This window comes from Thermobia domestica, chromosome 1 (genome assembly GCF_964235325.1).
Source record: "Thermobia domestica chromosome 1, izTheDome1.hap1.1, whole genome shotgun sequence".
Classification (NCBI taxonomy): Eukaryota; Metazoa; Arthropoda; class Insecta; order Zygentoma; family Lepismatidae; genus Thermobia; species Thermobia domestica.
Window position 1 is genome coordinate 264,376,845 of NC_137454.1, and position 13,268 is coordinate 264,390,112.

The 13,268-nt window shown below is 35.6% G+C and overlaps 1 protein-coding gene across 6 annotated transcripts in view; it reads right to left on the minus strand.

The window, feature by feature from the left end:
* Positions 1 to 13,268, minus strand: part of LOC145660824 (DNA polymerase beta-like) — a 550,409-nt gene that overhangs the window by 108,043 nt on the left and 429,098 nt on the right. Inside the window, exon 7 of one of the 6 annotated variants that reach the window (XM_081726254.1) lies at positions 3,065 to 4,445. The exons of the other annotated variants lie outside the window; for them this stretch is intronic. Within the exon in view, the coding sequence (XP_081582380.1) occupies positions 4,381 to 4,445 (65 nt within the window). The 3' untranslated portion in view covers positions 3,065 to 4,380. Of the gene's footprint in view, positions 1 to 3,064; positions 4,446 to 13,268 lie in introns of those variants that run through there. 6 annotated transcript variants of the gene reach the window in all.

The window sequence follows — 13,268 nt, forward strand, 5'->3', positions numbered from 1 at the left end:
TTATTTCACGAAACACAACAGATCTTGAGGAAAAAAACAATTTTGCTTACCAGGGGAGGGAGTAAATCATCTGCTTACGTTTGCTTAACTAGGAAGAAGACAAGGGCGCCGATCCTGGGGGCCGGGCCCCCCAAAGCTCATGTGGGCCTCCTTTGTATTTATGAATATATAATATTTGGCATAATTTTTGAGCAATTTATCTTAAAATCCTCATATATATATCTTCTGATTTGAGTGCCCCCCAAATTTACAGAGAAATCGGCGCCCTTGGAAGAAGGTCTAGTGAAATGAGTAAAAATGTGATAACGTAATACTTGAACAACTCTATCTAACGGAGGAAAATAAATTAGTATTCAACACTTCTTTCAATTTTAAGCATTTCAAAGATTCTTGTAATTTAGTAGCATCCCGGATTTGCATTTTTGAAATATGGGAACTCCATCTATACCTTAACGTGGGACTCGGTTTCGGACCATGCACTTAAGCCACTAGCCATAAGAGGCACGTACGAGTTTTTCTTTCGATTTCCTTAGAAATATTGCGAATGGTATGACTTTCAAAACTGTTTAAAAAAGAATACACATCGACACAATAAGATGATAATCTGATACCTAGGAAATATATTGAATTGTTTTTAATTTGTTCTCACGCTACCAAAACAGTACTTACACTTTTTTATTCCAGCCTTTTAATATAAGCATTTCACACTATTGCCTGTTCTAGGATGATACAATTCTAGTTCATGTAGCCCTATATGCTGGCTTTGGAAATACAGTAGAGTTTCGCTTATAAGGCATAAACAGGCAGGCAGAACACCGGATAATATGAATGTGTTAAGAAAAGAGCTATTAAAAGTAAAACTTATGAAATAATTTTACATATTACGCATCTAATAATCATGTTTTATAACAAATAACTGCACTGCACTAAATCAGGGACGTATCCAGCGTGAGGGCCTGAGGACTGTCCCCCTCCGAAACTCAAGCACTTTTTAATAAACTTGCTTTTGAGGTTCTTTTATATCAGTTTACTTGGAGTCAGCGTCTATACTTTGGGCAACGTGCTGTTTTCTTATAATTCTAAGAACATAGCATAATGCCATTATACCAGGTGGAATTAAACAACAGTGTTAAATAGGATTAACATTTCATTTCCGTTGTGTTTTTAACTTTACTATATTAGAACGATACACTCAATGTCTTCTTGCTACTTTTGTTATGTTATATACGTAGCAGACAGCTTTCTTTAGTTACATTTCTCTCGAAAATATGTTTCATTTTGTTTGTGCTATAATGCAGTTTCCAAAGTAAACCGGTGTATAAATGAAAAGTAGGAAAAAGTTTAAGAGAAATACAGAAAACCTGGATACGTGTCTGCCGAATGATAGACATACGAATCAATGTGTAGACGGGCGCGCACGGCGATAGACTCCAGAGCATGAAAAATAGATGAAGACCACAACTTGCAGTTCTTCTTGCCGATTGGTGCTATCTGCAATGATATATCGGATCATACGGTATGTGGAACAAAGAAAGGTCAGATAAGCGAGACCATGGTGTATTGGTTTTTCACGAACCTAAATCTGTAAAATGTTTGTATAAACAATTATCTTTCACTCCCTAGCTAAATTTGTGGGTATGATCACACACCTTGCCTTATAAAGTATAGTCTTATAAAGAAAAATATTTTTTTTAGCTAAAAGCTAAAGAGAAGCCAACTTCAATAATTTACTTAAGTTTTTTTTTAAAAAAAGAATAGTGGCAAACTAGTCCATTTCATCACGATAAATCACGTTTGGTACTAAGATGTCTTTTTTGTGTCCGTATATATCCTTCACACTTTGTTGGAGACGAAATTTCTTTTCCTAAGGAAACAGGATGAGAGAAGCTATACAACAGCATGAACTGAAAACAATAGCTATTACCAATAGTACTCTAATACTGGATAAATACGTCATTACAGCAAAGTTTCAATAAGTTATGTCCTTATTATACTGCTTCGGTTCTTATTAACATGAAAATTATAATTTGTAAAAAAAGGATGGGATGGATGGGATTCGAGCTAGTGTCTAAATAGTATCAGAACTACTAATCCACCACGCTACCCACCTAACCACGGAAACTACTTTTTGCTTGTTCTCTTTCTTAACAAATAAATGCTAATATCCATAGCGCATGTCACTTCCAACCTCAAGACAGGAAATTTCCTCTTTGTTTCTATATTTACGTACGACATCTTGGTTACAGAAGCTAATTTATATTTGGCAGACTATCTACACACTAGGTTTTAACCAATAAATGCAACATTTTATTCCACTATCCAGTTCCTTGTTCCAACTCCTCGACTTCCTTAGTGAATTCCCTCCGCCATTGTGCTCTGCTACTGAAAAAATCCCTAGAAATCATGACTGCCAGTATACACAAAAGCGAGCATAATTTTGTTTTTTCTTACATTTTTATTATTTTATTATTATTTTTTTTGAAATATCTGCTTAGATGGATTGCTTTCTATTATCTCTACATACTAATAATCGAATTTCACCCATAAACGTAAGGAAAATGGAATAAATGCGAAAAATCGTGAGTTACAGTATACATGCAATTTTTATTGCGCATGGGAGTACCTACTATGATTAAAGATAATATTTATCATGAGAAGTAATGACTACGATTTGGTAAAATGAATAGTGTGTTACGAAAATATACCCACTTGATAAATCCGCAGCGGGAATCATTGTTAATCTGGACAAATCAGATTCAAACAGATCGCATTGGGTTGCAGTGTACATGAATGAAAAACAAGAAGGCTATTATTTCGATAATCTTGCCACGGACATTCTCAAGGATATAAAAAATCTTTTTTCTAAAAATAGTAAAATATATTTTATATATAATGAAGCATATCAAGAGTATCAATTTGTGTTTTGTGTTTTTCTACATTCTGTTAGCCGTAATCAATCATTTGAAAAATATTTTAAATTGTTTAGCAAGATTTTTTTAAAAAAGATGATAAAATGGTTTATAAACGTGTGGGCAATTTTTTAAAATATAAAAAGTTATTAATTATTTAGTGTTTTTTATTTTTTACAATTTTTAAATTTCATTTACCATTTTTGAATATTTTTAATTTACAATTCCTGCATATTATTTACAATTCCTATGAACAGCCTTAACAAAATAATTATAATCTAGATAATACATGAACTAATGCTGTTGGTAGTTTATATTTCCACTAACAATTCAACTGCTGTGCAATATGATACGCACATTGATTAATTTTACAATATTAGTATTAAAAGAACAATAATCGTTCAATGTATTAACACAGAATTCACTTAATGACGGACAATGTTTTGTTTCCAAATCAATAACATTATTTAATGCAAACATTCTCTTAATCCAAAAATATTTCCCTAAACCTTTACAATAAAAGGTTCCATCCTTTACACATAATTGATTACAACGTTACGTATGTGTGATACAATATATGCATTTTTTTATTTTAGTTTAATCCACGTACATTTAATGTTAATCAATGATTTTTTGACAACCAATGATAATAAATTGTATTCTATTGGTGATTTTACCAAGCAATGGAAATTTACTGTATCATCGCATGTTAAACAAAATTCACGAAAGATAAATTCGATATGAGATACTTTAAAATCTTGAATAACAATGATGTACTGATTCACACATGGTGGAATGTCACATGAACGTTGCTTGAAAAATGGAATAATTTTTGAAAAAAATTTGTATTTCTTAAAAGATCGCCACTTTTGCGCATTAAGTTCATGAATGAGCTTTCACTATATTCTTGTTCCGAACATTCAAACAGTTCATGAAAAGTTTTATCAAGGGATAAATACTTCACTGCTAAAAATGTTCCAGCATTATATAGATGAGAACACTCATATGTCTTCGTCACTACATAAAACACATTAAACACCACCAGCAATGAAATATATTTTAAAAGGTATGTCTGATTTCTTTCCTTAATAAAACTTCCACTAACTCCGGGAGCTAGTCAGCACCACTTAGTAGTTCCCAATAAGCTTCATTTCTCTCTTGTTAATAGTTCAATAATATGTGTATTTGCATACACGTAAAACGTCATCATCAACACTAGGACTTGCAACTATACCACAACCACGGTTTTCCAATGACTTTCGATCCAGATGCACACAATCATGAGCCCAATAATGACTAACACTCAGTCTACAACCATCACAAATTAATGGTTCAACGAAATCCCAGTTTTCAATAGCGTCCTTCACATATTCTGGGTCCACATAACTTGAACCACAATTATAACTTACCCGATGAAGTATTATCGGGGATGCCGTCGCCACAATATTTTGCTTGATCAATCCAGGAGTATTTAATTGGAAAAACTGAAGTCTGTGTTTAAAAACGTGATATTTAGTAGATGGTAAGACCAGGTTCCTATGAAGAATATCAATAAGAGTTGTCATTATCTGCGACAGGAAAGTCGCAAAGGCCCCCAAAGTCGATCAAAGTAAGTCATGGTGTGTAGCGTTGAAAATGATAGTCAGTAACTGAAGGTATTATCTACAAACATTCCTGTGTATTTTTGAAGTAAATTTCTTATGTACGGCTAGCAGTGTCTTTTGTCTGTGAGCCCTCAGTAATAACACCTGATCTGTAATAATGTCATCATGTCTTATTTAACATTATCATTAATGTAGTGTATATTGGAAGTCTCTTGTATTATCTGTCAGGAAAGTAAATGTACACCTATTTTTCGAGTCTGGCATTCCTGCGCTCCATCCGTGGAGAGTATGAGAATTAAATCAATCAAATGTTTTACTGAGGGGCAAAAGGAAAAGTTTAATCTGAATAACACATTGCAGAGGGCCACAAGCTATGAATACGAATAGTGCATAGTGTAAATAAAGGACGACGCCGAAAGAGGAAGCCAGAAACAGATGTTAAACTTGGAAAAAAGAGTAAAAATTGTCGAAGTGGGAACATAAAACACAAATACAAAGCTACGCCTACAACCAAACATTCACCATGCCGTGGTCTTGGTGTAGTGGTTAAGGTGCTGGCTAAGAAATACAAAGGTCGCCAGTTCGATTCCTCGGCAAGGACAATTTTAAAATTTTCTGTAAATAATACATACAGCTCATGAGAGATGGTAAAAGAGGTCGTATTTAGTCTTTCGTAGCAATTATTATTGGTAATGTTTAGTACTGATAATACTTTTTGTCTTTGCGTATTGCTTTTATTCTTTTCTTCATTTCAAAAGAGAAGAATATCCGAACAAATGCCATCAAAATTCCTCATATTTTGAATGTAAACGCCATTTGCAATTAGTGAAGAATAAAAATTGAACGTTCCGATGTAGCTGCAAAAAGTAAAAGGAAGAACATGGAAGTGGATCATACTCAAGGTTATTAAAAATACGATTTCTACATGCCTTACACCTCCCGACCACGTTTCTACATTAGCAAGTAAGAGGCTTGTGTTTAGGTTAGGCTGGTCAATACGTTTTGCAAAGGTGCCCGGTTTAGCTCTGACGCACCACAGGTGCGAGAAGGGAGAAAACAATTTTTCTCTCTCCCTCTGTGTGTCTATTTATCTATCTATCTGTATATATATAACGCTATTTGTGATTGCCATAACCACCCTAATTTTCAGCGGATTGAGACGAAACTTGGCACAAACATTAATTGTTGAAATATCTTGATGAGTTCGTTAACCAGAATAATCAGATGAAAATGTTCAAAATGGCGGCCTTTCAAACTCTAAAAAACTTCCAAGGGAACCAAATTTCGTCCATAAATAGGTATTCAGAAAGTTTGAATAACTTTTTCTCTTTTACTGAAATATTTGTGTGCAGGGAATTATTGAAGTATTGGACCCGATTAATCGCCTAAAGAAGGTTCACGCCCTTTCGCTACGGTCAGGCTTTTTTTTTTTTTTTTTTGCAAGAGGGATGGTATTTTCCTATGGGAACAAGAAGATTATTAGTTATGATATGGAATTACACATTGAAAGTGAAGTAACTTGCGAAACGTGTAATTTGAAAGAATAATATAATAAATGTGCTTTCCCCTAACACAGAGAACTGTAAATCATGTATTTCGAGTTCGGGAGCGTGAATAGCGAAGAGTGTTATTTGATTTGCTTTTTAGTAACATATTGCATTGCAAATAAAGGTAGGCAACATTTGGTAAGTAAAATAATAATAATAATAATAATAATAATAATAATAATAATAATAATAATAATAATAATAATAATAATAATAGGTGTTGTTTGTGGCAAGGCAATATCTTCCTCAATTCTTCTTCAAACATAATGATTGTAACGCCATATCTCCTTTACAAACAAAATATTAGCAATTTATATCGAGAGAACGGGAAACTGTTGAGTGATGGGAGCAACGTTGGACAGTATGCACTCATAGTACTCAGAAAAATAAGCGATTTCAATGCAAAATGAACGAAGAGTCATTGTCATGGGTAGTCATGGAGCCACGGCAGAGCCCTCTTTAGGCCAAATGTCGATAACTTATATCGAGAGAACAGGAGGTGATAGTGAGATGGGACCAACGTTAGACACCGTGGGCCCATAAGGCGCATCGAAAAAAATTAGGGGGGGGGACGCAAGCCAGCCTTACTTATTTCCACATCATAATATAAAATTATATTGTCGAAATACACACGAGTTAGCTACTAATATTTCATGTTATTATTACTATTATTATCGACAGCGTCTTTTCATTACGTGTGCATGTTTGACATGAAACCAAAGAGAAGATCCATCATTCGTAGTAAGAATAAGAAAAGTCAGTTACCTTAACTGTGAACGACAGCGAAAAATACGATAAGAGCGACAGCGAAAAATACCTGTAGCGAAAATAAACAATACTTTCTGTCAAATGGATAAAAAATCAAGCCGAGATAGATTCGAACTAGCATGGATGGCGCAAAAGATAGTGCTTTGTCCACTTTTTTTGTTTTTTAACTGACTCACCGAACGTTTTTCAGTAACTTACTTATTGCTAATTTTACTTGCTTCACTCGTTTAACTTGTTTTTTCTAATAACTTATAACGACAGGGACACGAACTCAGAAACATCGAGGACAGTTAAAAATCATAGATGCTCTCCCGCCGGGAATCGAACCCGGGACACTATACACCAAAGGCACACGTGCTAGCCACTAGACCAGCGGGGAGGACACAGCTCACTACCTGTGTCGTTAGGAATTACGACCATTGTATTGCCAGTTATCACTTATGTGGGTTGTATACTATGATCACATGTTTCTTTTTTGCTGGAAGAGTTAAACCTACATTCTATGTAATACATGAGGTATTTAGACCTACATGCTCTTCATACAATGTAATAAAAGGCTCATGCTGGGAATAAGAAAAAGAACATTCCTTGGACAAAACGGAAACTATTGGCATCAGAAATATTTATCTACGAGGCATGCGCAGTAGTATATTTCAGAATAGTTACTGTTTAGTTCAGTAAACGAAGAAAGGGGTATAAAAAGCAAATACGTCGCGTCAACGAGATCGACCAGAGTTGACAGAGGCGGAAGCAGATGTGTAGTAATATAACAACTTGGTTAAATTGATAATTGGTTCTTTATTCTGTAGTAGATCGTATCACAACTTTATGGGAGAGCAGAGAAAGACTTACTAACGCTATCATATATAGTAGTAAGCTTTAGTAACTCGATCATATAGACACAAATGGATGTAACTGTGAGTACTACCACTTGAATTTAACGAAAGCCGTTTAGATATTCAGTGGTTTGCAGGGTTGTATAAGACACAAAAAGATAAGACACAATACAATTCCTCAGCTTCCAGTAGCTAGATACATGCAATTTCTGGTTAGATACTGAAACTGCTGTCGGATTTTAATACATGACGTATTGCAGGATACAAAATGCTTTGGATTACTTTTTTGTTTGTAGTCAGCTACTAGCTTAGTGTTCTGAAAGTTTGTGTATAAACTAGGGATAGCCAATTCCGGAATTATTACTTTCCGGACTTCCGAAAGTAAAACTGGACAAATTCTGGAATTCGGAAGATTCCAATTTTGGAATAATTCCGGAATTCGGAAAAATCCGGAATTTACAAATTTCTGATTTCGTTAACATTCCGGAATTCGGAAAAATCCGGATTTTTTTCGAAATCCGGAGTTTTTCTCAATTCCGGAATTTTCAAAATTGCGGATTCTTTCCGAGTTCCGAAATTCTTCTGAATTAGTGAGTTTAACTGAATTCCATAATTTTCCGAAATCCGGAAAGTGAAAGTTCCGCTTCCGAAAAATGAATTTATTTTGGTTAATATGAATCGTGGCGGAAATAAGTCTTTGACCAGGTAATGGCGACTGCATTGAAAGAAATGGGGAGTATGAGAATTCAATCTGTGATATTTGTAGTTTGGAGTGGAGAAAAAACAAACTTGTGAACCAGCGGTTTAAGAACAACTCAAGTTATTAATGTAAACTTTGCCGACATCATAAAGAAATACGAAAGACATTTTGAATCGAAGAAATATAACATACAAGTTTGCAAGCGGAGACAAAGAAACCTAACGTAACCAGACTAAAGACGAATCGTTTACCGCGTAGCGATCGCGGTTCAGTGGTCAAGGTGCTTGTGCGAATGCACGTTGTAATTTTTTTTAAATAGGATTTTTGATGGCGATTGATCGACGATAACATACTTTTTATTATATTTAGATATTTGAATACTAGGATGTTTCAATACTTGAACTATCAAATCTTCAGGAATAATAATAGTAATAATAATAAACTAATAATAATTATTATTATCTCGTAGAAGATTAAAAGCTAGGAGCTTATTTTTTCTCAGGTCATACCATTACAAGCAGAAACGTGACATTTGGAAAGAATATTTCGGTTTGGTTTTATGTTGCTCACGAGAAGTGGAGTTTCTCATCTCGTTTCTAAAACAAATAAAATATCATGAGAATTAACATTTTACATTCGAGACGGGTCAAGGCTAACTCAAAATTTTCGTCTCTCTTTGGAGATGAGAATCGATACGAGACGAAAAATATCGTATACATTTGCCGTCTTGTCTCGATTCTCGAAATAGTGTATGTCCATTCTTTAAGTAACAATTGCTCTGTAGACTGAATTTCATACGATATTTCGTTACATTGTGTTTCAGAGCTCATTGAATTATGCTCTGTGTAGGTATTTTTGTAGCAAAGCTTTTATATTTACCTCTGCATATCCTAAAAATTAGTTTATTATATGCCTTACTGTTGCGTGATATTCAGTTATATTTATTACAGTTATTTTCCTTAAAACATACAGTAGAATACTTTCTACATGAAACTTCAATAGAACGTTCTAGTTTAAAATGTTGGTAGTTGCAGAGATGTCTTGAAGGTACGGAACCCTTTCCCCGAAATCTCTACTTTTAAGTTTTGCCAAATTTCAGGGCAAGTTTAAAACTTTTATTATTATTATTATTATTATTATTATTATTATTATTATTATTATTATTATATCAACACCGTGTATAACCTTTAAAATATATACGGTTTGTATCTGAATAGTAAAATCTAATTGACTGTCGATCTCGGTCGTCGAGAAGTCTTCAGGAGGGAAGGACATCGGTCACGTTCTGGGTTTGAGTTCCGAAGGGGCAAGTATTCGGGCTCGAAACAAAAATTGTTAAAAGTTATAGGCTTTAGCCAAACATGTCCAAAACAGCTGGGACCGGGTTTAGGCCCATCAACGGCTCGAGCGGCTCGGCTTACAGCTCATTCACTATCGAACCGAACAGAGATGTGAGCCGAGCCAACAGCTCACCCAACCGAGCCGATTTGAGCCATCGACTTACTTGAGCTGAGTCGAAACGTCCCGATGGACTAGTTTCAACTTAGCTGGCTCGAACCGGTTCACATGAGCCGAGTAGGTGACTCATCCTAACCGAGAAAGCTCGAACCATCGGCTCAATTGAAATGAGTCGATGGCAGTAGTACTCGCGACACTCTGCCTAACTCTTAATAATCCAATTTGGGTCCCCATGGACCATAGTGAATGAATCAGGGATGCTTTGGCCCGGGATTACGTCACCTATTGAAATTTTGCTTATGCTTATTCAGGGGCCATGCACGATGGTACGAATGAATCAGAGGTACCTTGGCCAGGCTATGACGTCATTGAATTGGGAGTATTGGATCAGAGGTCATGATGATTCTTTAAAATTACTAAAAGTATGGTCTTGATGATTCATTACGTTATGAAATAGTACAGGTTTACGAATGCTTTCGCTCCCTTTTATGGCATAAAATTTGGAGATTGTTATCCATGGACTAACACTGGTGCAAATGAAATCTTTAGTTTTATGTCCCACGATTATGCCGGTTAGGCTAAAGGCCCATACAGCAGAGGTGAACGCTCTACCACTGAGCCACTGCACCTCTACTGGTATGAATGAATTAGAGGTAGTTGGTTCGAGCTAATATGTTCGTTTGACGTCACTGAACTGGGATTTTTAGCTTGGAGCTTATCATGGCTTGTTTCGTTCCCTTTTATGGGTATAAAATTACCAAAACAAGGTTTGATCTCTTTTTTGATGACCTATTACATTATGAATTAGTAGACCCCCGTAATAGTATAAATTAGTATTAATATGAAACTCGAAAACTTCGAAAAGTTCCTTTGTGGCTAACCGGTTAGCGTATGCGCCTTTAACGTGGGAGACCAGGGTTCGATTCCCGGCAGGAGTCATGTGGTTCGGATTGTTATCCCTTTGATGAGATGGACTAACACTGGTGCAAATGAAATCTTTAGTTTTACGTCCCACGATTAGGTTAAAGGAGACGGTGACGATGAGAAAGGAATGAAAGTGTGGGAGGAAACTGGAGTATAATGTTACCCACCACAAAACTACTTTTTGCGGTGTTTGAACCAGGGACCCCATACAGCAGAGGTGAACGTTCTACCATTGAGCCAACACCTCCCTTACTGGTGCGAATGAAGTAGAGGTATTTGGTTTGAGCTAATGTGTTTGTTTGATGTCGGGGTGACCCTATTTCACTTTTGGGACCCCCCACACATGGACCATAGCGAATGAGTTAGAGATGTTTTGGCCCGGGATTGCATTATCTATTGAAATTTTTGCTTATGTTTACTCAGGGGCAGGGATCACTCAGGACACATAAGATCACATTGATTTACATCAGGAGTTCGGGGGGAGGGGAGTATCGCACCTCGTACTCTTTGATGAGTATAAAAATATTAAAATTTGGACGTTTTTAACTTATCCTATTATCTTTCACGAGACATTTTGTTATATAATAGAGTACAATGATTTACTTTTTGGGAGTTATCATTCTTTCTGGAGCCTTATTACGTTGTATGGAGACGTATTTAAAATTATTCCCTTAAATTTGATAAGTACTATGTGATCCATTTTGTTCCGCTTCAGGTGTGAACATGGATACATTGCAATCGTCCCGAGTTCAATTCTTGGTGCTAGTTTAGGAAATGTTGAATTTAATGTCCTCGCGAAAACGATGGTGATAGACCGAAACAGGGAAAACATGAACTTCCTTGACTGAGGATTGAAGCAGGGACCTCACACACTAGAGACAAGCGCTAAGCGATCGTAAACGTGTGTTGATTACTATGCAATGGTCCCGAGTTTGATTCTTGGTGCTAGTGTTAGAAAATTTTAACGACCCCCTTGAAACGATGATGAGAAATGATGAAATGAGAAAACATAAACCTACTTGCTTGCGGATTGAAGCAGAGACCTCACACATCAGACATAAGAGCTGAGTCACCATACTCCATTGAGAAGTTCAGTTTGTTGATTACTATGTAATGGTCCCGAGTTCGATTTTTTGTGTTAGTTTCAGGAAATGTTGAGTTTAATGTCCCCTTGAAACGATGATGAAAAATGATAGGAGGAAACATGAACTTACTTCGTTGTGGATTGAAGCAGGAACCTCACACGTTAGAGGCAAGCGCTGAGTCACCGTACTCCATTCAGTGCGAACAGTTTCGCGTATGAAAAGAAGACGAACAGATTATGTTACATTACACATTTCAGTGCGAGCAGTTTACACTAGGTTTATATTTCATATAGAAAGATAGAAGATCTGTGTTGTCATCTTTTTACTTCGTGTGCGACTTTGACCTTGAAGAAAACCTTGCTAACTCAGTGCTAAGCATTGACGTATACACATAATCTTATTGTTTAGCTGGCTGTATTTAGAGATGAATCAGACATTTAAGGTTGTTGGTTCGAATCTAGTTGTGTTCGCTGTAACTCAGTGCCTGAGCGATATTTACCGAAATTTTCCAGTGTTGCCAACACTATCAGAATGAATCGATTCATTTAGTCGGAGCAGTTTCGTGACGAAAACTGATTTTTGTTTTGCACACAAATTTTTTTTCTGAAGCAGAATTTTGTTTGTACATAAAATTTTTTTCTGAAACAGTTTTTGTTTTGTACACAAAAAAATTTCTGAAACAGAATTTTGTTTTCGTACACAAAAATTTTTCTGAAAACATTTTTTTTCGTACACAAAAAATTTTCTGAAACAGAATTTTATTTTGTACACATTTTTTTTATTTCGTACACGAAAAAAAGTTCTGAAACAAAAATTTAGTTTGATTTTTTTTCCGTAAAACATTGATTTATTTTACCGGTAAACTGATTCAGAAAAAAGAAATTGAAATCGCAGTACAGGAAAAAGAATTTGATTTTAGGATGTGAAATAAAACACAGAATCATGTTTCTGTACATTTATTTTTAGCATGTGAAATAGAATACAGAATTTCTTTTTCTTCAAAGGACGACGTGTTCGTGACGGGTACAAATTCTGTAAAGAGAAAATAAAACATACGAATATACATGGTAATATTTATTTTGTTTCCTGTGAAAGAAGAAAAACAGATTATTAACATCGAACTAACTGTTCAAGAGAGAGTGAGGTGAGAAAAAGAAAAGCAAATGGGACGTACCTGAATTCCTTTTTTTTTCTCCACTGGTTTCTGCAACGTGATGTCATCTGAGTTTGTCTCCGTTCGTGCATCGTTGAAGCATGTCCCGTGCACCGTCTTGATTCTTTGCCCCGTCTTTGGGAGGTGATGTTGGTGGGATTAGGGAAAAATATGGCTGTTATTCTGTTCTGGCTTTTTTATACCCATAGGGCAATGTCTCGTATGTGTCTGGTATTAATCGGCGTTTTTTATAGTTGAAACTGTACTTCTTTTCTTCAGGTTTT